General features: G+C 45.4%; 1 protein-coding gene across 2 annotated transcripts in view; it reads right to left on the bottom strand.

Moving 5' to 3' along the window:
* The window catches only part of LOC125623029 (uncharacterized), a 55,853-nt gene that overhangs the window by 17,681 nt on the left and 11,630 nt on the right, over positions 1-26,542 (bottom strand). For both annotated transcript variants that reach the window (XM_048821849.2, XM_075119986.1), the window contains exon 2: positions 2,055-3,055. In XM_048821849.2, the coding sequence (XP_048677806.2) occupies positions 2,055-3,055 (1,001 nt within the window). The remainder of the gene's footprint in view (positions 1-2,054; positions 3,056-26,542) is intronic.

Below are 26,542 nucleotides of genomic sequence, written 5' to 3'. Positions count from 1 at the left end.
AAGTAACATCCTACTCAACATGAGAGAGTATTAGAATCTGGACCAATATGAGCAGGATTAGGCCATAACTGCTACTATAGTACAGGAAGCATTTACAAAAAAAAAATTGGCAAGACCTTAAAAATAAAAAATATTTAGAATCTAGCACATAACTGGTTTTTACATAGATTGCCACATCAGTCAGTGCTCAGACTGGACTTGGGCTTCGGCTTCAGCTCTGGATGCTAGGGCTCAGGCTTCAGCTTCCACCCCAGCAAGTCTAATGCCACCCCATTAAAACGCAGTCACGACCCACTTTGGGGTCCCAACCCACAGTTTGAGAACTGCTGATATAGAGTTATACAAGAGAATCCCTATTTTACTCATTAATTGGAGATTGAGGAGTTTATAAAAATCATAGTTCATAAAACAACATCTCAAAATTATAGTAGGTTCAGAGCCTAAGTTGCAGTATGCTGCCCTGTTTTGCATTTTTTCTTACCCTTCAAACCACTGCAAAGCAATTATCAATGCACTGGAAGCATCAGAATGTGAAGGCAAATCGACTTGCTCGTCATCAATATTACCTTTGTTGTGGCTTTTCCCACCCCCCAATCAGGGAAAAATGATTTGTATAAGGTCATTTATAAAATTGGTGTTCGTAAAGGTTGAGGTTCTATCGTAGTTTCTTATACTTGTTACAGTCCTTGCTGTCCCATCCAGAGAGCAGTCACGCAAGTAGAACTCTGAAATTTACTGAGGTTCATTCTGACTTTGGTGCCCCTTAAGATAGTCACCATTCCTAAACACTCAGCTGCTCAGGGTGCAACATTAATCTAAGCATAAAAAAGAGATAATGGAACAGGGAAATTAAAAACATCCACTGATAAAGATGTCCTAGGTATGCTTTAGTTCTCAGCCAGCTCTAGAATTTTTGAACTGTTGGTTAAAGCAGGGAACTGGAAGCTGGAAATCCTGAATTTATCCCCAGTGTGGCTACTGACTCACCTAGGCAAGCTGTTTAGGGACAGATTGTGAGTACTCATCTTTGAGTAGTTCCTTATGTTTCAAATAGTTTCGGTGCCAATGGACTTACTCTTGGTGTAAAGTCTTAATCAAGATGACTAAGTGACACAGTCTGGCTCTTAATGTCTGTTCCCCAATTTCGCTACCTGTAAAATGTGTATATTGAGACCTACTTGCCTCATAGGAAGTGTTAGAATTAAATGTTTGAATAGCATTTTCAGACTCTTGGATGCAAAGTGACAGAGAAGGGGAAAATGATTTAATATAAGTAACGGCATCTTAATTCCAAGAAGTAACTTTATCATGATTAGTGCCTCTGTAAAGCATTAGTGATGGTTATCACTAAAATATAGAAACACTAAGCAAGAAACAGATAAACTATAGGCATGCTGAGGGTACTTGGATTGGACATACTTGGGGGAAGGGACTGGCATTTTGTTGTGTGTCTGTACAGGTACCTAGCACAATGGAGTCCTGGTCCCTGACTGGGGCTCAAAAGGCATTACCGCTGTACAGATGAATACTCAAGAAAGCCTCCATCCCCCTGGCTTTTCTTTGAGAAAAAGATAATGGAAAGCATGTGAAGAGGGAACAAATGGACAAAACTGCAGGTTAAAATGGCAGTTGGTATTGGGCTCATATGAGCAAGTATCAGCAAGACCAAGTGGGAAGTTTAGGTTAAATTTCTGATTCTGGTCTTCTCCTGCCCAGTATTGATGAACTCACATGCTAACTGCTCAGGTATCAAAACAGACACTGCAAGACAGCTGCCAAAAGAATCCAAAGCCAAGACCATCAGTTTTTTGAGATATACCATACTACCAAGTAGTAATAGTAAATTATATGTAGTATTAACAAATACATCCAAGTGGAATTTAGACAGATTTTATTCTGGTAGACAATTTATCTAATCAGGTTTGGTTCTGAATTAAATAAATTAACAAAAAAAACCCACCCCTCACTGTCCTTTTCACCATTCCTTTTCAGTTATACCCCAGATTTGATGGCAGGCTCAGTTTCAGGAGCTTAGATCATTAAAAATATCTTACCTGCAAGTTATGCAGAGGGTAGACAGAAGAACAAGTGCAAAGAAGACAATTCCAGTTATTATTGCCAGCATCATTGTGTTTTCCTTTCCATCCTGCTTCACCACATCCATGACCTTAGGTTCTGTGATGTTCCTGTATTCAAAGAGCATCGCAAAGCCCCGCCCCCGATCTGTGGTAGTGATCAGCTCCATAATAACCTCCACCATCTCCAGAAATGAACTGAAAACCATGGTCTTGTTTAAAGGCAAGTTTGTCCCACAGAAGCGAGAGGAAAATGTGATGAGGTCGGAAACATACAAGACATCATGGGGACACACATCCACTGAAGACTGCTGGGTGGTGGAGCTTTCTCTTGGTAAGGCTGCTGTGGAGAGAGTCTGACTCTCTCCAATGACCTCATCTGTCCTTCTAGCAGTGAGGTGGGCAAGCAGGACTTTCCCTTTCAAATCTCTGTTCATCTCTAGGCCACTGATGTTTTGCCGCAGCGTAGTGGTATTGCCAGCCATGGTGAATGGCAGTCCATCTGACCGAGCCTTAGCTATTTCTTTGGGTTCTTCCATCAGTCTGAACTGTTTTTCTTCAGATGTTTGTTTGTATTCTTCTTTTTTGGAGGTAGTTACTGGGAATCCATCGTAGCGGTTAGCAAGACCCTTTAACTGAGCTCCTGGGCTGCTATGTTTCTGGGTTGCCTTTGACATCCCAGCCAGAACAGAGGATTTTGTTGTAGCGAGAGTGATGGGAAGATCAGAGTTTGCTTCAGTAGGAAACATCTTCTTATTTTTTCCTTTAGAAGAAGAAAAAAAGCCATCCCAAGGGTCTGGAGTTTCATTTGAGCTCCCAAATACATCAAAGTCAAGAATTTCCAGGATAAGATGGGTTCTAACAGGAATGAAAAACTGCCAAACACAGTGTGTCCCTGGGTAGTAGTTATTTGGAAAACCTGGTGATAAAATAAGACCTCTTTCCATGGATTCCAATACTGCACCACAGGAATAATATACCTGGGGGGAAAACAGACAGACAAATAAAAAGCAAATTAAAATTAAAAATCACCTTTTTAAAAATGGATGTATGTTAGTGCTGTAAACTAAGGAGATAGTACTCAGAGGTCTAGGCCTGTTACATCTACTATTTTAAAAGTATCCATCTTCAGTTGATTGGCATAGAACATCCCTTAGGTAATGAAAATTCATAAAAGCCAATCTTCTACAATCTTTTAAAAAGCCAATCTTCTACATTCACCATTTGGAGCATTAATATTTAACACATATGATCACTTTTTGGAAGTGTATGTTGCATGCCCAGTCTCCCTTTCTTTAAGAGACACAAGTCTCAGATGGCAAAAGCTTTCATAGCATCAGAGTTTGCGACTGAGAGAAGGTGAAGAGACTTCTCTCTCACAGAACTTTCCTGCAAGATTCCTCCATAGACACGGGGAAAGTAAATCTCACCTCTTCCTTGGGCAATATTCTTAAAAGGAAGAAAGTCCATAAATAATTAGGTCACCAGCCCCTGTCTAGGAGCCATGTGTTCACCAGTGTTAGTTGGATTTTTTTAAATTTAAAATGATTAGTCATCTTGGTCTGTTATCTGTTAAAACACAAAAGGAGCTTGGCAGAACAACAGACAAGTCTGTATATAGCCATGAGGTCAAAACAGTCCAGATTTTTATTCTCTTTCTCCCTCCCTTGGTTCATTGAAATTTAAAAAGAATTGCTTTGAAACTCAAAAATTATTAAATGTCCTCAAACAGTGGCCAGATTTGCTCTCATTTGCAGATTTCTAGGACATGAATAAGTGATTTTCTGCAGATGCTTTCCATTTTTTTGGCAGAGGGGAGTAGGGGTGGCAGGTGGGGATGAGATAGATAGAGACTGTTTTATGCTGGAATTAAAATACTGCATGGCCAGATTTAAATATCAGTCAAAATCTGTTGCTATCCTAGGTCTAATGAAATAAGCAACAGGCCATTTTTGTGTTTTAGGGGCATGAGTTAGGTTAAAGCATCAAGTCCCAAGTAATTAGTTTATCTATGGAAATTAAATTATTCACAATTCCATGTTATCAGGAGACTATAATTCACTGTTAAACACTGTGTTTCATACTCAAATGGTAAAGAAACTACAATTCCTGCATACACATGCAGGCCTTGTCTTCACTTGGGGGGGTGCATTCTTAACTTAAGTTAGCTAATTTGAGGTAAAATCCTACTGAAGACAGGGCAGTTCACATGCAGGTTAACAGGTAGAGTTAGAAACTATGGGAGAGCCTAGTAGAGTTAAAGCCTATGCTCTGATAGTCTCTTAATAAGTGGCGTGCAACCTGTGGCCCGCGGGCCGCATGCGGCCCACCAGGGTAATCTGACTGTGGGCCACGAGACATTTTGCTGATGTTGACCGTCCACGGGCACGGCCCCCCACAGCTCACAGTGGATGTGGTTCACCATTCCCGGCCAATGGGAGCTGTGGCCAGCATGTCAAAATGTCTTGCGGCCCGTAATCAGATTACCCTGATGGGCTGCAGGTTGCCCACCACTGCTCTAATTTGACCTGATAACCTGTTTGAGAGCTACAAACTGCCTTGTCTTCATTATGAGTTTAACTCAAATTAGCTAATTCAAATTAAGAACACACCTTTTTCCCTAGTGATGACAAGGTAACAGAGTATATAGTATGGTTTCCTTGGTTGGGGAATGGAAGAGGGCTTCTATGTTCTACATTAGAAGGCCTGGTCTTCTGTTTGATCTTTTATTACTGTAAAGTTATTTACATGGGAAAGGTCATGTGTTGATTTGGGAAAAAAATTAATTCTTCTTACATCCCAACCACTGGATTGTTCTACAATTGTCACCTGAGTTGGACATTCTTTAGTAGAGCCCCGATATGAATTTATCTTTTATTTAAATTTATATGAAACTTGTATGAAAATTGCTAGAGGCAAATAGAGTTTATCTTGGGGCTTAAGTCTACTCGAGCTCACGGTGACTGGAAGTTGCTGTGTGTCTATGTGAAGTGAGCTAATGGTCTCCGTCCAGGTTCTGCTGAACAACTTGGTCATCACTAGAACCGCCACTACCAGATGGCCTGGTTCACAGGTGTCTTCTGACCCCAAAAACGTGGCAGCGGGAGCCTTACACACTGTTACTTATCCTATAACAGTTCAACAGATCCAGGACTTTCAGTCCAATACAGTCCATCCAACACTTTTGACAAGTTCATCTCTTTTTCTGTCCTTAGTTTTGGCTTCCAGGTGCCATTCTAGGTGGATTATGTATCTCCTTAGTAAAAACCCCCATCACTGAAATCTCAGATTCAAAAGCAGATGTCCAAATAGATTTCTTTTGATTCCCAGAACCACCAGATGATTGCCAGTTGGCTCCAATATCTAACTGGAAGACTGCTGAATGCCAGCAGGTAAAATGCTTCTCTCAGAGAGAGCAAGGGTGGGTGAATTGTATACTGAAAATTGCAAAATTAGGCTAGAACAGTCACCTCAATGGTGCAATCATTTATTTATTACAGCTTGGGAGTTTGGATTCAAAACTTTATCCCAGAAGAAGGACAACCAGAGAAAGAATATACAAGACAGAGCTGAGAAAAAAAGATTCCTGAAGAAGAAACAGGACTGATGAATTTATAATCCACAACTGAATGATTGACAAACCATTCAGTGAATTTGAGTCATCTGTTACAGAGGCTGAATATCATCTTTTAAGATGTTCACCACATTTACCAATTTATAGAGTCATAGACTTGCAGAAACATGCATTTAGGCAGATAATTTGTTTGACACATTTTATTTTTAATCTTTCCAAATTATAGGAATTTTTTAAAAGTGGTAAAATATGCCAGCATCACCCAGATAAATCATGGGGAAGGCTAATCTTTTGCATCTCATAAGATTTTAACAGCTGGTCAGAGATTGGGCAGGCGGCTCTCACATCAGTCTTCTGAGTTCTCATGAAGAATCTTATACAGAAGGAGTGCTATTGCAACGAAGAGCCATCAAAAGACACCTTAACACAATGAGAATGGAAAGGTCGCAATTGGGAGTGCTTATCCCCACCAGTACATGGAACTGAATGACCTACTCAGACAGATGAAGGTTCCAAGGGATGAGGTGAGGAGAAGAGGAAGGGCATCAGGGGTCAGTGAATGGTTTTATGGTTTCTAGGCTCCAGTTACTGGAGATCCTGTAAAGAGAGAGAGAATTGAAAGGAGGACAGGGAAAAGGAGAATGGGAAGATACCCCATACCTTAATAGAGATGTAGAGCACCACTGATCACAATCACAAAGGAGGCTACCAGAGTGTCATGAGTTGTTCACTGCTTGTAAGTGCTCCCAGTCTGGCTAGGACTCTCATGGTTTTTAAAACTCCATTGAATGGCCAATTCCCAGTTCACAGTGGTCAGGTATTACCCTGCTTACCTCCCAAACTCAGACAGCTATCCCACACAGGTGATGAAAGTATAAATGTGGGCTGGAGAGGCCAATTAACCCACCTGGGTGCACCTGGAAGGTCTGCCAGGCCTAATTAATGATGAAACCCAGCTGGGCAGGAGCTTTGTGGTGCTATAAGCAGAGGAAGTTTAGTGAAGAAGGGGCCTGCAGGGAGAAACTCTGCAGTCACTTTCCTGGTAGTAGCAAGTGAAGAGCCATGTAGGGAACAAAGAAGTCCCCTGAAGGGTGAAGAAAAAGCCCAAGAAAAGGCTTGGTAGGAAGGTAGCAGCAAGGAGTCTGGTGGAGTGAACCCCAATGCTCTTTCCTGGAGTCCCTGGACTAGAACTCAATGTAGAGGGCAGGCCTCCGTTCCCCTACCTGCCACCCAGAGAAGGCAGTGTGAAACCCCTGACGTAAGGGGGTAAAGACTTTTGACAGCCCTGAAGGAGTGTACGGAACACTGGGCCCATAACTGAGGGCAGCAGACCAGATGGAGGGATCTGATGTTTCTGTTGGGCTTTCTGTTCCTAGAATCATAGAATATCAGGGTTGGAAGGGACCTCAGGAGGTCATCTAGTCCAACCCCCTGCTCAAAGCAGGACCGATCCCCAATTAAATCATCCCAGACAGGGCTTTGTCAAGCCTGACCTTAAAAACTTCTAAGGAAGGAGATTCCACCACCTCCCTAGGTAACGCATTCCAGTGCTTCACCACCCTCCTAGTAAAAAATTTTCCTAATATCCAACCTAAATCTCCCCCACTGCAACTTGAGACCATTACTCCTTGTTCTGTCATCCGCTACTACTGAGAACAGTCTAGATCCATCCTCTTTGGAACCCCCTTTCAGGTAGTTGAAAGCAGCTATCAAATCCCCCCTCATTCTTCTCTTCTGCAGACTAAACATCCCCAGTTCCCTCAGCCTCTCCTCATAAGTCATGTGTTCCACAGTCCCCTAATCATTCTTGTTGCCCTCCGCTGGACTCTCTCCAATTTTTCCACATCCTTCTTGTAGTGTGGGGCCCAAAACTGGACACAGTACTCCATATGAGGCCTCACCAGGGTCGAATAGAGGGGAACGATCAGGTCCCTCGATCTGCTGGCAATGCCCCTACTTATACAGCCCAAAATGCCATTGGCCTTCTTGGCAACAAGGGCACACTGTTGACTCATATCCAGCTTCTCGTCTGCTGTAACCCCTAGGTCCTTTTCTGCAGAACTGCTGCAGAGCCATTCGGTCCCTAGTCTGTAGCGGTGCATTGGATTCTTCCATCCTAAGTGCAGGACTCTGCACTTGTCTTTGTTGAACCTCATCAGATTTCTTTTGGCCCAATCCTCCAATTTGTCTAGGTCCCTCTGTATCCTATCCCTACCCTCCAGTGTATCTACCTCTCCTCCCAGTTTAGTGTCATCTGCAAACTTGCTGAGGGTGCAATCCACACCATCCTCCAGATCATTTATGAAGATATTGAACAAAACCGGCCCCAGGACTGACCCTTGGGGCACTCCACTTGACACCAGCTGCCAACTAGACATGGAGCCATTGATCACTACCCGTTGAGCCTGACAATCTAGCCAGCTTTCTATCCACCTTATAGTCCATTCATCCAGCCCATACTTCTTTAACTTGCTGGCAAGAATACTGTGGGAGACAGTGTCAAAAGCTTTGCTAAAGTCAAGGAACAACACGTCCACTGCTTTCCCTTCATCCACAGAGCCAGTTATCTCATCATAGAAGGCAATTAGATTAGTCAAGCATGACTTGCCCTTGGTGAATCCATGCTGACTGTTCCTGATCACTTTTCTCTCCTCTAAGTGCTTCAGAATTGATTCCTTGAGGACCTGCTCCATGATTTTTCCAGGGACTGAGGTGAGGCTGACTGGCCTGTAGTTCCCAGGATCCTCCTTCTTCCCTTTTTTAAAGATGGGCACTACATTAGCCTTTTTCCAGTCGTCTGGGACTTCCCCCCGATCGCCAGGAGTTTTCAAAGATAATGGCCAATGGCTCTGCAATCACATCCGCCAACTCCTTTAGCACTCTCGGATGCAACAGATCCGGCCTCATGGACTTGTGCACGTCCAGCTTTTCTAAATCATCCCGAACCACTTCTTTCTCCACAGAGGGCTGGTCACCTCCTCCCCATGCTGTGCTGCCCAGTGCAGTAGTCTGGGAGCTGACCTTGTTCGTGAAGACAGAGGCAAAAAAAGCATTGAATACATTAGCTTTTTCCACATCCTCTGTCACTAGGTTGCCTCCCTCATTCAGTAAGGGGCCCACACTTTCCTTGACTTTCTTCTTGTTGCTAACATACCTGAGAAACCCTTCTTGTTACTCTTAACATCTCTTGCTAGCTGCAACTCCAGGTGTGATTTGGCCTTCCTGATTTCCCTCCTGCATGCCCGAGCAATATTTTTATACTCATCCCTGGTCATTTGTCCAATCTTCCACTTCTTGTAAGCTTCTTTTTTGTATTTAAGATCAGCAAGGATTTCACTGTTAAGCCAAGCTGGTCACCTGCCATATTTATTATTCTTTCTACACATCGGGATGGTTTGTCCCTGTAACCTCAATAAGGATTCTTTAAAATACAGCCAGCTCTCCTGGGCTCCTTTCCCCCTCATGTTATTCTCCCAGGGGATCTTGCCCATCAGTTCCCTGAGGGAGTCAAAGTCTGCTTTTCTGAAGTCCAGGGTCCGTATTCTACTGCTTTCCTTTCTTCCTTCTGTCAGGATCCTGAACTTGACCATCTCATGGTCACTGCCTCCCAGGTTCCCATCCACTTTTGCTTCCCCTACTAATTTTTCCCAGTCTGTGAGCAGCAGGTCAAGAAGAGGTCTGCCCATAGTTGGTTCCTCCAGTACTTGAACCAGGAAATTGTCCCCTACATTTTCCAAAAACTTCCTGGATTGTCTGTGCACCGCTGTATTGCTCTCCCAGCAGATATCAGAGTGATTGAAGTCTCCCATGAGAACCAGGGCATGCAATCTAGTAACTTCTGCGAGTTGCCGGAAGAAAGCCTCGTCCACCTCATCCCCCTGATCCGATGGTCTATAGTAGATTCCCACCACGACATCACCCTTGTTGCTCACACTTTTAAACTTAATCCAGAGACTCTCAGGTTTTTCTGCAGTTTCATACTTGAGCTCTGAGCAGTCATACTGCTCTCTTACATACAGTGCAACTCCCCCACCTTTTCTGCCCTGCCTGTCCTTCCTGAACAGCTTATATCCATCCATGACAGTACTCCAGTCATGTGAGTTATCCCACCAAGTCTCTGTTATTCCAATCACATCATAATTCCTTGACTTTGCCAGGACTTCCAGTTCTCCCTGCTTGTTTCCCAGGATTCGTGCATTTGTGTATAGGCACTTGAGATAACCCGCTAATCGCCCCTCTTTCTCAGTATGAGGCAGGAGCCCTCCCCTCTCATGCACTCCTGCTTGTGCTTTCTCCCGGTATCCCACTTCCCCACTTACCTCAGGGCTTTGGTCTCCTTCCCCCCCGTGAACCTAGTTTAAAGCCCTCCTCACTAGGTTAGTCAGCCTGCTTGCGAAGATGCTCTTCCCTCTCTTCATTAGGTGGAGCCCGTCTCTGCCTAGCACTCCTCCTTCTTGGAACACCATCCCATGGTCAAAGAATCCAAAGTCTTCTCTCCGACACCACCTGCGTAGCGATTCGTTGACTTCACGATTCGACGGTCTCTACCCAGGCCTTTTCCTTCGACAGGGAGGATGGATGAGAAGACCACTTGCGCCTCAAACTCCTTTATCCTTCTTCCCAGAGCCACGTAGTCTGCAGTGATCTGCTCAAGGTCATTCTTGGCAGTATCATTGGTGCCCACGTGGAGAAGCAGGAAGGGATAGCGATCTGAGGGCTTGATGAGTCTCGGCAGTCTCTCCGTCACATCGCGAATCTTAGCTCCTGGCAAGCAGCAGACTTCTCGGTTTTCCTGGTCAGGGCGGCAGATAGATGACTCAGTCCCCCTGAGGAGAGAGTCCCCGACCACCACCACCCGGCTCCTTCTCTTGGGAGCAGTGGTCGTGGAACCCCCAACCCTAGGACAGTGCATCTCATGCCTTCCAGTCGGCAGAGTCTCCTTCTGCTCCCTTCCCTCAGGCGTATCATCTGGTCCACTCTCCGCATTAGTACCTGTGGAGAGAACATGAAAACGGTTACTTACCTGTATCTGCGTTGCTGGTATATGGACGTTCCCCTTTTTTCTTCTGGAGGTCACATGATGCCAAATTTCTTCACCATCCTCCTGTCCCCGATGTGCAGCCTGCTCTGAATCTTCAGAACCTTGTGCCCGTAGAAGCATATCCTGACGTCTGTCCAGGAAATCTTCAGTTTCTCTTATGCAACGCAGGGTCGATACCTGTTGCTCCAGACCTTGAACCTTCTCTTCCAATATGGAGACCTCTGGAAGGGGTGGCATTGAACATGTCCCGGGCAAAGGGCTGAGTCATGAGAAAAGAGACATAGCGTTGCAGGACCGGAACGGCTGTTGGTAGAGAGTGCTAGAAAAGGAGAACCTACTAGGCCATACCCAGCTGTGAGGAGGCAATCCAGGGGTGAGTGCGGTCTTCTACAAATGGTAGTATCAGGACTCAAAAAGGAGTTTTGTTCCATGTTTCTTGGGTAGAAGTATGGTGGTTGCGATGGCAGTGTCCTAAGACTCCATGACGATGTATTTCCCTATTTCACTTTATAGAGACGCCTTGGAAGCAGAAATCTCTTCCCTTACTGAAAAAAACAAAGCAAAAAAAAAATCCACCTTTCTGTATCATACATGTACAAGGTCTTATTCTGGGTTGCTCAAGAGTGGCTGACTGACTTTTGGCCCAAGAGCAATGAGGAGGTTGAGGCCTTTGTTTTGAGTTGTAGACACAGGTGTAAGGATTCATATGGACTCCACAACTGGATACAGTTTTGTGTAATATGAGATAGATCAAATCTAACGCCCTGCTGTCTTGAATAAGCCACTCTAATAACACTGTCTGGACTAGAGGGATCCTCCCAATTGGCTGTCATGCATTCTGAAGATGTAGGATTGCTCCACGCTGTTAATGCTACCTCAGAACAAGAGCCTAATACAAGGTATACTGGTCATACCTCAGTGCTTAAGTGGCATTGGAAAAGGAGATAAAATGTTAAAGAAACAGAGAACTAAATTAATGTACAATAGCTGCCCGTCTGCCAAACTGCCACAAATTGCAGAGACATGAGGGGGTGGGTTTCCCATTGCAGGAGAAAAATGAGAGATACAGAGTGTGGGTGTCTTCTCCATGTAATTTGATTTAGTTACACCAGTCCTGGAACAGAGGTGGTCAACAATGACAAGCAATCTTTTTCAGAAATCTGAGTCTGAATATCAGTGTCAGATTCCCAGGGTGCAACTCTGCCACAAGAATGGCCTCTACTTAAAGGGACCTAGGTAGAGAGCAAACTCAGCTATTTTTCCACAACTCCCACAAACAGTCAACGTTTCTTCAAAGACTGAAAGCTGTGTTCATGCTAATAAATAACTTGTAAAACTATGTGCAGCAGTGCCACCTAGTGACTCCCACCAGAACAGTGTTTTCAGGGGTGCCACAAGTAACTGAATGGGCTAATTAGATACCACCACTGCTCGCCACTTGAATGACAGCTGCAGATGTCATCTACCTACACTTGCATCACACCAGCAAGAAAACTACTGTCAATCAGTGAAGCATATTATAGTAGAATTTCTGCCCCTTAAGATCAATTTGTATAACACTCAGGCTTTGATAGTTCTAGTAAAATAAGTTATTAGAGAGAGAGATGCATGCATCAGAAATGTACACAAGCCAAATCTCCATTTTGCCAAGACAGAATGAATTCCTCTAGGCATTTTTCATGCGGAAGCCAGGTCACTCTAATTATTAATATTGTCTCTAACTGACACACCCACAAGCCGTAACTTTTTTACCTGCACTCAAATGGCTCTTCAACGTTGCTGTGAAACTTTTTCCTAACTTTGGAATTTATTTTTTTTACCCCAAAACCAAGTCACTTCCAATCCAGTTCCTAAAATCAAAATTGCCCCAGTGATCAGTGAGAATAAGAAACAAAAATATCATGCAGCAGTGGGAAATGGCTTTTGGAAAGTAAGATTTGACTAAGCTGAATGATCTCTAGAAGAATTAAATTACTATAAACAAAACTCTACTGCGATTTCTATAACTACACCACTCATTGGCCAAATCCTGCAGTTCTCATTCAGGCAGAGGCCCAGAATGAGCAGTTGACATCAATATAGTTGTGTATAGTAACTGTGGTTCTGACAGAACTGTCCAGAAGCCCTTTCTGAGCCAGTATACTGCAGCAGACAGTATGAACACTTTCCATTTTCACAAGTTCTGAATGATCACGAAGCAGACAAGTGTCAGAGTGAAGCAAAGGACCAAGTGGTTTGTGCCTGGTCACTCATCCCTAACTCATGAAGACAAAGTGTAGTTCATATTCTCTGTAGCAGATAGTTCAATCTGAGGTTATTAAAGCCTACATTTCCAGGCGCCTGGGACTCTAGCTGAACCACTCCCGTTGATGTTAATGGGAATCACATAACTAAAACCCTTTGAAGGGGCCTGGGATTAGTGCCATCACCAACCTCACATTCTCTCCGTCCGTGAGATGTCCACGGGACCATGCAAACCTGCAAGAAATACTTGCAAAAATCTGCAAATGGGCCAGCAGCCTCCACTTAGCTAAAGAGACTGGACCCTTTAAGATGTCCTCAGCAGGCACTGGGTGACAACCTTTGGCTGACAAGCAAGGTCAACCAAAAGGAGGCAGGGTGAAGGAGTTTGGGAACATGAGAGCTCTGCCCGCCCACAAGAGAGAGAGCTTCTGGCATGAGGTAGTGCAGTGGACACAGGGAATAGCAAGAGGCCGCAGTAGCATGTAGCTAATAAGAGAGAGGGATGTGCAAAGAAGCGCAGTTGTTGAAGGTGTAAGTTCCAAAGGGAAATCCAGCTGACGAGGGGGAGACATAAAAGAAGGTAAGCTATTAGCTCATTTCTAGCAAGAACCATGTTTGAGCACAGTTCAAAAGAAAGGTGCCAACATGTTTTCCTTACCTACATTAGACACAGGGAACTGCAGTCTGCAGCAGTCTAGCTGCACAGTCGTCCCAGCATTGCAGGCAGTATCCAAAAAAATTTATTTTAAAGGGGGGGCGGGGAGGAAGAGACAAGAGAGTCCCCTCATCCTATCATCTTGAGGTTTGTGTAACTCCTCACATTCAGATTCACCAGCTTGGGACCAATCCAATGTAGTTTGTTTTCTTTTATATTTACTCACCCAGGAAATATCAGCTCCCTTGGAAAAGCACCAAGAATCAGAATGAAATTCCCCATAGAGAAAACAGGACACACAATCTACTACAGTTTTAAACAAACACACATGGGGGAATCCAAGCTATTGATAATGATAATGTAGTCTTTGCCCTGCAACCAAAAACTTGGAAGTCCCAAAAAACTACTTTTTCCTCTCGGCCATACAAGTGCTACCATGTACATTCTAGCTTTATAGCAAAGGTCTCACCTTTCTGTTTGTTCCCAGTTCCAGACTGAGCAAACAGACTGAAATGTCATGCTCGGTTCTGGCCCTGAACAGGCTAACTAAATGAAACCCTTTCTCAAACCTCCACCCATCTAAATTTCATATTGGGGGGTGGAAGGGAGAATATAACGTTAACACTGAACACTCCCTCTAACTTTTCATAATGGTGTGTTATTACCTCCCCTTCAAGGCAATGATTTTCATTGCTTTGCTTTGAACAGCGTACAAAGAAGACTTAACATGAAGGGCAGAAAGGGGCAAAGGTAAGATACACATGCACAGACTGAGGGTACACAATATTCTTAAGGCCCAACTCAGAAATTCACCTATTACCTTGTGCTGTCCTATCCTTTTCTGGAGGAGGCATCACTTCTTTGAAATTTTGGTAATTTTTCCACAGTGAGGGCAGGGAATATTGCATGGGGGGGGGGGTTGTTTGTTTGTTTTTAAAAGTGCCTCTTCCAGGAACAGCAGCCTGATCCTATCTCAATACGCTACCATTTGAGAGATCTGTAGAAGCCTTTCTCATACTGCAGCTAGCTCAAGAAGTGCCATAGGAGGGTGCAATTAGGATCTACTGCTGTCAAAAAAACCTATCTTGGGGGCCAAGGTTTTCATGCTTGGATGCCCAACTTTAGGGACCTGACTTGAGGTATGGGCACCTCCAGCTCCCATAGAAGTCACTAGAAGCTTCAGATGCTCAGCAAACTGTCTTAAACACCCCCCCCCCAATTTTCTTCAAATGTCCAATTTTAAAATCACAAGTTTGAAAGTATTGGCAGGACTTACGACTACCTCACCAGCTCTCTCTCCTTTCATTCTCCCTCAGGGACCTCTTTACAAACCTCAGTTCTACCAGTAAATTCTGGGATGACTCAAACTGCAGAACAAGGTGCAGTGTCTTGATTAGAGATCTCTGGAACTCACTGAGCTGTTAGAGCAAAACCAACCAACTGGAATGAAATGAGGTGTGGCCTGAACCTTCAGACAACACCGGAAACACACACAGAACTTGGACATTTACCCAAAAAAATGTTTTTCTTCAATGTTTGTAGAGGTCTTTCTTGCTGACCTGGCATTAGCAGCAACACTCCCAAAAGTATAGTGTGATTTCCAGCTGAAACCCAATGTCCTTTTCTCATAGGGATTTCTAGGCTGAAGAAGTCTGAGCTTTAGGATGCTTCTCAGAATAGAATCTTCCAAGGGTTGCCCATTGACTAAGAGCTCTATACGACATTCATTTCACTAACTGACTGCTCCAGAGACCATGGAGATCAGTGGGAGTCTTTCGAACTAGAGCATGAAGTCAATGGAAGGATTCATATCTAGTGCTTTGCCAAAAAAAAAAAAAAAAAAAAATTTAAAAAGCGTGTGTATTTGTTGTTAGCAGTTTCAGCTCATCATTCACATGTCTATTTTTCACATATCTCCATTCTAATATCTGAAGCTGTTTTGATGTTGGTGACTCAGTTCTTTGAGACGTTGCATCACGGGCTGAAGACTGCAGTGGAACTTTCATCGTCGACCCTTGACGCTGTCTCCCCCAAATCCCAGACTGTCAGCATTAGCAGAAGATCCTACCGTATTACATAATAGGATGAGAACTTTTGCACTCCCCTGCCAGGGCAGGGTTAGACATTAAGTGAAAGAGTACAGTGCTAAAACTATTTAGTGGGAGGAAAGCATCTTACAGTTTTACAGATGGAAATACAGGGCACATAAGGCCCCAGATTGTGCCACACCGAGACCAAAACACAAAGTCTCTAGCATGTCTTGCCTTATCCTCCCACCAGCTTGGTTTTCTATGTCTGTCTTTAAACCCCAATCTAGTGGCCTGTACCTACACCAAGAAGTTAGTGTAGAAAGACAGCTGGAGAGTTTCAGAACATGTCTATACCAGAAAATTAGGTTGGCATAACTATGTTGCTTAGAGGTGTGAAAAATCCACACTCTTGCATGACATAGTTAAGCCAACCTAAGTACCTGCGTATACCATGCTAGGTTGATGGAAGGATTCTTCCTCAGTGTTGCGAGGAGAATTGAGGGTAGCTGGACTATGCAAGTGAAGATCTATTCAGCAGCACTTTTCATAGAGGAAGTAGAGAGCTTTTTCCCCTCTGGAGCATCGAGCTATAGGCCTTACATTTATTATTTTTAAAAAGGTGACTGCTCACAGGTCTAGGACATTTGATGTTAGATGTATTACAGGCAAAGGTAATACAGACTTGGATCCTAAAAAAGTAGTGAACCATGTTGTTATCGCTGTGTATGACACTACAGTGCCATCAGTGCTTTACAGATAGGCAAGAAGATAGCAAGGGCCCTGTCCCTAACAGCTTATAATATCACATTGCATTCAAACTCTGTGTCACATGTGGGAGGTGTCAGATAGTCCACTTCTGAGACAGGGAAGTGTTAAATGTAGAAACCTTTATAGGTTGCATAAGACAGTGGTTCTCAACCAAGGGTTCGGGGCCTCCTGGGGGGGCCACAAGCAGGTTTCAGGGGAGTCCACTAAGCAGGGCCAGTGTTACACTCGCTGAAGCCCGGGGCAGAAAGCCAAAGTGCCACTGTTCAGGGCTCAAGCCTGGGGCCCTGAGCCCTGCCACCTGGGTCTGAAGCCAAAGCCTGAGCAACTTAGTTTTGTGGGGCACCCTGTGGTGTGGGGCCCAGGCAGTTGTCCTGCTTGCTACCCTCTAAGGCTGGCCCTGGCTTTTGTATGCAGAAAGACGGTTGGTGTGGCACTGGTGGGCTGTGGAGTTTTTATAGCATGGGGGGGGGGGGGGGCTCTGAAAGAAAAAGGTTGCGACTCCCTGGGATAAGAGACAGATTAATAGACATGTACCTGCCTATCATGCAAATATCTGGCTATAAATAAAGAATGAATTGCTACTCTGGTAGAGGCAGGGAAAGAGGTCTCATTTCTGTTCAGATTCTCAACTAGGATTCAGCTGCAGTGGCCTTCGAAAAATTCTTGTCAGTTACAAACCACAGCACTCCACACTTTATTTGATCAGTGACATACACACTATTCGTCTTCCTGCTACACGAGTAAATTCACCCACACTGGTTCTTACAGGATTCTATCTTGGGTTTCTGAAGCAGGGCAGTACAGACTTTAGTCCTGTCTACAGATTGCAGTTAAAGCCATTTCCAGCTCCCAGTCAGCTGTGTCTCTTGTGGACATGTGTTCTCAGCAATTGGTAACATTTTCTAGAGTATATGCAACCCTTTGGGATTTGAGGAAAAATCAAGATTGCATTTTTGAACAGATGCTTTTGTTATTTTGGTAGGGAACAGCCGGTCCACTACATGAAAGTGATTATGGGATGTGACATTTCCACTCTGCAAATCCCATTTCTAGGAAAGAGTCCAAGCCTCTTCATAATCCTTTCTGGCACACACCTGACAGCTTTACAGGACCCTGTTTTTTTGTGTAGCATCAAACTTTCTACTATATTTTCTCCAGTTTACAGGAGATTGAAAAATGCAGGTAGGACTCCTAAGTAAGGGAAGACTATAAAAGCCTGTTGCTGCCAAAGTCAAGGAGGGCAATAAGATTATTAGAGTAAAGGGAAGGAGGGACTAAAGTCCAGTGGGTAGAGCAAAGAACTAGATGTCTGTACTCCTGGGGTCTAGTCTAAAACCTGCTACTAATTTGCTGTGTAAGTTTACGCAGGCACTTAACCTATCTGTGCCTCAATCTTTCCATCTGTAAAATAGGAATACTATTTACTCACCTCACAGGGAGACTGTGAAGCTGAATTCATAATTCTGGAGGGCTTTGGAGACACTTACATTTCACCGCATAAGCCTTCATGTACTGTCTCTCAGTCAGGGGAGACATCCACAAACAAAGGCCCTTCTGATACCAGGCTGCATTTTGGACTCTTTGTTTCACAACATACAATAATAAACCTTCCTGCTGGAAGGTTGTAACATGACACTACTTTATTGCCTAGAATGCAGAATACACAAAAACCCCAAAACAGGAGTTCAGTTCTCTGCTGGGAGCCCAGGGAGGAAGGACTGTGTCTCTGGAGGGCTGAGAGAACGGCCAGCATGGTGGACAGAGCAGTGCTGCTAGCAGGGACTGGGGGAGTGAGAGACAGCTCCTGGATGGCTGCTGGGGTTTGCAGGTGGTGGCTTTGAGGCAAGGGCAAAGAGGATGCTGGGGCCACGAGGAAGTGGCCAGACAATTCGCTGCAGTAGCCACTAAGGAAAATGGCTGAACAGCAGCCTTCAGGTTCCCCGGAATGGGGGAGCACATTGTGTGGCATGGCCGGAGGGCTGTGTAACTGAAGAGGAGGTTGCAGTCCTTGGAGAGACATGGGTCCTAGAGCAGGAGTGAATGCGGCAAGGCATGACCTGAAGAGGGTGCACTAACACACAGAGTGAATTCCCAAGACAGCCAGCAGGAGGCACCAGAGTGGTGAGTGAGCCCGGTTACAACAGGTCTGCACAACTGGCTGTAGATGTGGAAGCAGTCACATAGAATATCAGAGTTGGAAGGGACCTCAGGAGATCATCTAGTCCAACCCCCTGCTCAAAGCAGGCACAATCCCCAATTTTTATTTTTTTTTTGCCCCAGATCCCTAAATGGCCCCCTCAAGGATTGAACTCACAACCGTGGGTTTAGCAGGCCAATGCTCAAACCACTGAGCTATCCCCTCTCCTCATGTTCTACATCAGCCAGCTGGACTGTTAGGCAGGCCACCCCCCAAGTGTGCATCAATCAAAGCAGCCGCAGAAGAGGCAGGATAAGGTCAGCAGTCTCAGTACAGAGGCCCTTGGCGTCCCCCCCACCACCTGGCCAGCTTCACGGATGCAGACTAACATATTGTGATACCTGGTCTCAAGCAGATTGCATAATTGTACCATGAAGTCACTGTCCCTCCTCTCCCCCACATTCTATTTTCTCAGACGGGGGGCCTGCAGTGGGAGGAAGAAATTACAGAATAAACACGGGCACTCTGACTACCATCAAGCAGAACAACAAGGCTCTCCAGCTTCTACAGAGAACAACAGAACTGGTTCTCATTTATCTGTAAGCATTTTCCAGATTACAAACAAATGCTTGTTCCCAAACGCACAAACAGAGGCTATTGGCGAACAGTTACCCACTGAACACTACAGCTGTCCATGATATAATCAGCAGCTCTTTAACAGCAACATAATCAGCATCTGTACAACATTTCAAGTCACAATATGTATTTGTGTACAGTGCAAGTACAGATACACCAAACCAAAATCCCAGAACTGAACATCTATGTTATTTGGAGAAGCTCAGGTGAGGAACCAAAACTTCGGAATCTCTAGCATAATTTAGAGAAGGGCCTTGACTGTAAATTACTATATAAACATGATCTTTGGCCAAAATTTTGGGCTGCCAAATTTGAGATACCTTGGGCCTGACTTTTAGAGAGGATGAGCACCTGTAGGTATTATTTACTTTAGTAGGACATGTAGATTCTCATTGCTTTGAATATAAGACCCAAGGTATCACAATGGCGTCCCAAAAATGGAGGCACCCTGAATCTTTCATAAAAGCAACCCGAGCAATAATAGCAAAAAATGCAACAATATTTTACTTCTTCGCGGTTGTCACATATAGAGAGACCTTTTCATATGCATCTAACAAAACTTCTGTTCTTCACCAAGACAGCTCAACAATATAGTAGCTTTCACTTTACTATACAGCCGTTACCCTTTAGCTAAGAGAAAGAGCAGAAAGGAGAAGACCCAGCAGATAAAGGGAGATTAACTGACCTAATTTTACTGCTATAACTCCACATGAACACTCCTGTTCCAGTATAAGAATGCCTTTTCCAGGTTTAGCTTAAACCCCTTCCAAAAATGACATAAGCTAAACCAGGAAAAGGCATTCTTATTCCAGAATAAGAGGGTCCTCACAGGGAGTTATAGCAGTATAATTATAGCAATATAGTTATGCTGGCAGATTTCCCTGTGTAGACAAATCTGAAGCACCCTGGAGGGGGGAACAGTAGACCTATTGGTGAGACCATGCCTGGAATACTGGTCAGTTCTGGAACCCTTTGTTATAGGGGAGAAACTGACAAATTGGAAATAGTTCTGAGAAGAGCAACAAAAATCGAGATGGATGGGAGATTAAAAAAGAGCTAAATATGTATAGTTTCACTAAGCAAAAGGACTAGAGGATGGGGAAGCATTCTACCTTTTTTCCCCCTTTGTTTCATAGAATATCAGGGTTGGAAAGGACCTAAGGGGTATGTCTACACTACGGAATAAGGTTGAATTTATAGAAGTCGTTTTTTTAGAAATCGGTGTTATATATTCGAGTGTGTGTGTCCCCACAGAAAATGCTCTAAGTGCATTAAGTGCATTAACTCGGCGGAGCGCTTCCACAGTACCGAGGCTAGAGTCGACTTCCGGAGCGTTGCACTGTGGGTAGCTATCCCACAGTTCCCGCAGTCTCCGCTGCCCATTGGAATTCTGGGTTGAGATCCCAATGCCTGATGGGGCTAAAACATTGTCGCGGGTGGTTCTGGGTACATATCGTCAGGCCCCCGTTCCCTCCCTCCCTCCGTGAAAGCAAGGGCAGACAATCATTTTGCGCCTTTTTTCCTGAGTTACCTGTGCAGACGCCATACCACGGCAAGCATGGAGCCCGCTCAGGTAACCGTCAACCTATGTCTCCTGGGTGCTGGCAGACGCGGTACGGCTTTGCTGCACAGTAGCAGCAACCCATTGCCTTCTGGCAGCAGACGGTGCAATACGACTGGTAGTCGTCCTCGTCGTGTCCGAGGTGCTCCTGGCCACGTCGGCTGGGAGCGCCTGGGCAGACATGGGCGCAGGGACTAAATTTGGAGTGACTTGACCAGGTCATTCTCTTTAGTCCTGCAGTCAGTCCTATTGAACCGTCTTATGGTGAGCGGGCAGGCGATACGGACTGCTAGCAGTCGTACTGTACCATCTTCTGCCAGGCAGGCAAGAGATGAGGATTGCTAGTAGTCGTATTGTACCATCTTCTGCCAGGCAGGCAAGAGATGAGGATGGCTAGCAGTCGTACTGTACCATCTTCTGCCGAGCAGCCATGAGATGTGGATGGCATGCAGTCCTTCTGCACCGTCTGCTGCCAGCCAAAGATGTAAAAGATAGATGGAGTGGGTCAAAACAAGAAATAGACCAGATTTGTTTTGTACTCATTTGCCTCCTCCCCTGTCTAGGGGACTCATTCCTCTAGGTCACACTGCAGTCACTCACAGAGAAGGTGCAGCGAGGTAAATCTAGCCATGTATCAATCAGAGGCCAGGCTAACCTCCTTGTTCCAATAACAACGATAACTTAGGTGCACCATTTCTTATTGGAACCCTCCGTGAAGTCCTGCCTGAAATACTCCTTGATGTACAGCCACCCCCTTTGTTGATTTTAGCTCCCTGAAGCCAACCCTGTAAGCCGTGTCGTCAGTCGCCCCTCCCTCCGTCAGAGCAACGGCAGACAATCGTTCCGCGCCTTTTTTCTGTGCGGACGCCATACCAAGGCAAGCATGGAGGCCGCTCAGCTCACTTTGGCAATTAGGAGCACATTAAACACCACACGCATTATCCAGCAGTATATGCAGCACCAGAACCTGGCAAAGTGATACCGGGCGAGGAGGCGACGTCAGCGCGGTCACGTGAGTGATCAGGACATGGACACAGATTTCTCTGAATGCATGGGCCCTGCCAATGCATGCATCATGGTGCTAATGGGGCAGGTTCATGCTGTGGAACGCCGATTCTGGGCTCGGGAAACAAGCACAGACTGGTGGGACCGCATAGTGTTGCAGGTCTGGGACGATTCCCAGTGGCTGCGAAACTTTCGCATGCGTAAGGGCACTTTCATGGAACTTTGTGACTTGCTTTCCCCTGCCCTGAGGCGCATGAATACCAAGATGAGAGCAGCCTCGTTGAGAAGCGAGTGGCGATAGCCCTGTGGAAGCTTGCAACGCCAGACAGCTACCGGTCAGTTGGGAATCAATTTGGAGTGGGCAAATCTACTGTGGGGGCTGCTGTGATGCAAGTAGCCCACGCAATCAAAGATCTGCTGATATCAAGGGTAGTGACCCTGGGAAATGTGCAGGTCATAGTGGATGGCTTTGCTGCAATGGGATTCCCTAACTGTGGTGGGGCTATAGACGGAACCCATATCCCTATCTTGGCACCGGAGCACCAAGACGCCGAGTACATAAACCGCAAGGGGTACTTTTCGATAGTGCTGCAAGCTCTGGTGGATCACAAGGGACGTTTCACCAACATCAACGTGGGATGGCCGGGAAAGGTGCATGATGCTCGCATCTTCAGGAACTCTGGTCTGTTTCAAAAGCTGCAGGAAGGGACTTTATTCCCAGAACAGAAAATAACTGTTGGGGATGTTGAAATGCCTATATGTATCCTTGGGGACCCAGCCTACCCCTTAATGCCATGGCTCATGAAGCCGTACACAGGCAGCCTGGACAGTAGTCAGGAGCTGTTCAACTACAGGCTGACCAAGTGCAGAATGGTGGTAGAATGTGCATTTGGACGTTTAAAGGCGCGCTGGCGCAGTTTACTGACTCGCTTAGACCTCAGCGAAACCAATATTCCCACTGTTATTACTGCTTGCTGTGTGCTCCACAATATCTGTGAGAGTAAGGGGGAGACGTTTATGGCGGGGTGGGAGGTTGAGGCAAATCGCCTGGCTGCTGGTTACGCGCAGCCAGACACCAGGGCGGTTAGAAGAGCACAGGAGGGCGCGGTACGCATCAGAGAAGCTTTGAAAACCAGTTTCATGACTGGCCAGGCTACGGTGTGAAAGTTCTGTTTGTTTCTCCTTGATGAAACCCCCCTCCCCTTGGTTCACTCTACTTCCCTGTAAGCTAACCACCCACCCCTCCTCCCTTCAATCACCGCTTGCAGAGGCAATAAAGTCATTGTTGCTTCACATTCATGCATTCTTTATTCATTCATCACACAAATAGGGGGATGACTACCAAGGTAGCCCAGGAGGGGTGGTGGAGGAGGGAAGGAAAATGCCACACAGCACTTTAAGCACGGCACTTTAAAAGTTTACAACTTTAAAATTTATTGAATGACAGCCTTCTTTTTTTTGGGCAATCCTCTGTGGTGGAGTGGCTGGTTGGCCGGAGGCCCCCCCACCGCGTTCTTGGGCATCTGGGTGTGGAGGCTATGGAACTTGGGGAGGAGGGCGGTTGGTTACAGAGGGGCAGCAGTGGCAGTCTGTGCTCCAGCTGCCTTTGCTGCAGCTCAACCATACACTGGAGCATACTGGTTTGGTCCTGCAGCAGCCTCAGCATTGAATCCTGCCTCCTCTCATCACGCTGCCGCCACATTTGAGCTTCAGCCCTGTCTTCAGCCCGCCACTTACTCTCTTCAGCCCGCCACTTACTTTCTTCAGCCCACCACCTCTCCTCCCGGTCATTTTGTGCTTTCCTGCACTCTGACATTATTTGCCTCCACGCATTCGTCTGTGCTCTGTCAGTGTGGGAGGACAGCATGAGCTCGGAGAACATTTCAGCGCGAGTGCGTTTTTTTTTCTTTCTAAGCTTCACTAGCCTCTGGGAAGGAGAAGATCCTGTGATCATTGAAACACATGCAGCTGGTGGAGAAAAAAAAAGGGACAGCGGTATTTAAAAAGACACATTTTATAAAACAGTGGCTACACTCTTTCAGGGTAAACCTTGCTGTTAACATTACATACATAGCACATGTGCTTTCGTTACAAGGTCGCATTTTGCCTCCCCCCACCGCGTGACTACCCCCTCAACCTTCCCCCCTCCCTGTGGCTAACAGCGGGGAACATTTCTGTTTAGCCACAGGCAAACAGCCCAGCAGGAATGGGCTCCTCTGAGTGTCCCCTGAAGAAAAGCACTCTATTTCAACCGGGTGACCATGAATTATATCTCACTCTCCTGAGGATAACACAGAGAGATAAAGAACGGATGTTGTTTGAATGCCAGCAAACATACACTGCAATGCTTTGTTCTACAATGATTCCGGAGTACGTGTTACTGGCCTGGAGTGGTAAAGTGTCCTACCATGAAGGACGCAATAAGGCTGCCCTCCCCAGAAACCTTTTGCAAAGGCTTTAGGACTACATCTAGGAGAACCGCAAATGCCAGGGCAAAGTAATCCTTTCACATGCTTGCTTTTAAACCATGTATAGTATTTTAAAAGGTACACTCACCAGAGGTCCCTTCTCCGGCTGCTGGGTCCAGGAGGCAGCCTTGGGTGGGTTCGGGGGGTACTGGCTCCAGGTCTAGGGTGAGAAACAGTTCCTGGCTGTCGGGAAAACCGGTTTCTCCGCTTGCTTGCTGTGAGCTATCTACAACCTCCTCCTCATCATCATCTTCTTCGTCCCCAAAACCTGCTTCCGTATTGCCTCCATCTCCATTGAAGGAGTCAAACAACACGGCTGGGGTAGTGGTGGCTGAACCCCCTAAAATGGCATGCAGCTCATCATAGAAGCGGCATGTTTGGGGCTCTGACCCAGAGCGGCTGTTTGCCTCTCTGGTTTTCTGGTAGGCTTGCCTCAGCTCCTTCAGTTTCACGCGGCACTGCTTCGGGTCCCTGTTATGGCCTCTGTCCTTCATGCCCTGGGAGATTTTCACAAAGGTTTTGGCATTTCGAAAACTGGAACGGAGTTCTGATAGCACGGATTCCTCTCCCCAAACAGCGATCAGATCCCGTACCTCCCGTTCGGTCCATGCTGGAGCTCTTTTGCGATTCTGGGACTCCATCATGGTCACCTGTGCTGATGAGCTCTGCATGGTCACCTGCAGCTTGCCACGCTGGCCAAACAGGAAATGAGATTCAAAAGTTCGCAGTTCTTTTCCTGTCTACCTGGCCAGTGCATCTGAGTTGAGAGTGCTGTCCAGAGCGGTCATAATGGAGCACTCTGGGATAGCTCCCGGAGGCCAATACCATCGAATTGTGTCCACAGTACCCCAAATTCGAGCCGGCAACGTCGATTTAAGCACTAATCCACTTGTCAGGGGTGGAGTAAGGAAATCGATTTTAAGAGCCCTTTAAGTCGAAATAAAGGGCTTCATTGTGTGGACGGGTGCAGGTTTACATCGATTTAACGCTGCTAAATTCGACCTAAAGTCCTAGTGTAGGCCAGGGCAAGGAGATCATCTAGTCCAACCCCCTCCCTCAAAGCAGGACCAATCCCCAATTTTTGCCCCAGAGCCCTAAATGGCCCCCTCAAGGATTGAGCTCACAACCCTGGGTTTAGCAGGCCAATGCTTAAACCACTGAGCCATCCCTCCCCCCTGACAGGGCCTAAAGTTTTCCCTCTGTGTTTGGAAAGAGCCTAGCTCATTATGGGCACTACTGCAATCTACATAAATACCTGGTGGTACAACACGTAGTAATTGGATGAAGTTAAGAGACAAAGTTTAGCCTGGCTATTTGCAGAATATTCCTGCAGTGAGAACTGTTAGGTTGTTGAATAGTCTCCCAAGGGAAGTGTGGAAGCCCCAGTACTGGAAACATTTATAAACTAGAGAAAATGCTAGTACAAGTGTACAATATAGATAAGAGTTCTGCACTGGCAGAGAAGTGGACTAGATCTGTGGTTCTCAACTTTTCCCACCATACTGCAACCCCACGTTACAATTTGAAGTTTCAGAATCCACTCCTCTCCCTAAATCTATCCAGGAAGAAAAAGGATGTTGAAAACCCTTGGTTCAGTGGGTCTTTACCACCTCTGGATTAACGTATTACATTAGAAGCAGAATTTCCAAATCCATTCTTAGAGGGTGGGGGAGGACAGGAGTTTTAACTAGCAAACAAGATCTAAAAGCAGAAATCTGTCTCTCATTAATAGCTCACGCAAACTAGTGTTACCCTTTGGTATAAACTTCCAGGGTCATACAATAAGTTCAATGCAGATGCAAGTAGTCTTTGCTCATTGTTTTTTCCTCTCATCTTTACACAAACATTTGGCAGTTATAAAGAAGCATACAATATACGTAAGATAACAGACACCATGGAGTTCATGTAGTTCACAAAAACAACTGGTGCCTTCTCACAGACCTTTTCTAAGTCCCAAAATTCATGGCTGATCCTTGGGAAAACAAGTTCTTGTGTGACTGTAAATGCAATAGATCCAAACCCTATTAAGTCTGGGAATTGCTGGAATGTGTATTGCTTTCTTTAGAGAGGTTCTGTGGTTTGCCATATCAAATAAGATCCTTCCTCCATACAAAGCTGCCATCCTGTTTTTCCCCGCTTATTGAAGCAAATGCAATGCCAAGTGCCCTCATTCAAAAAAAAAAAAAAATTAATGCCTTAGAAAGAGAAACTTGTGTAATGAAGAGTTCAAGAAACCACGATCATTTGCTTCAGGGATTTAATAGGTCAATATAGGTCCTTTTTCTACTAGACTGAGCTCCAATTAACAAAACTTACACAACACACCATAGAGAAATGTAATAGTAAAC

This window comes from Caretta caretta, chromosome 15, assembly GCF_965140235.1.
Source record: "Caretta caretta isolate rCarCar2 chromosome 15, rCarCar1.hap1, whole genome shotgun sequence".
NCBI lineage: Eukaryota > Metazoa > Chordata > Testudines > Cheloniidae > Caretta > Caretta caretta.
Note: the sequence above shows the minus strand (reverse complement) of the source record. Positions and strands in the feature narration are given on the sequence as shown.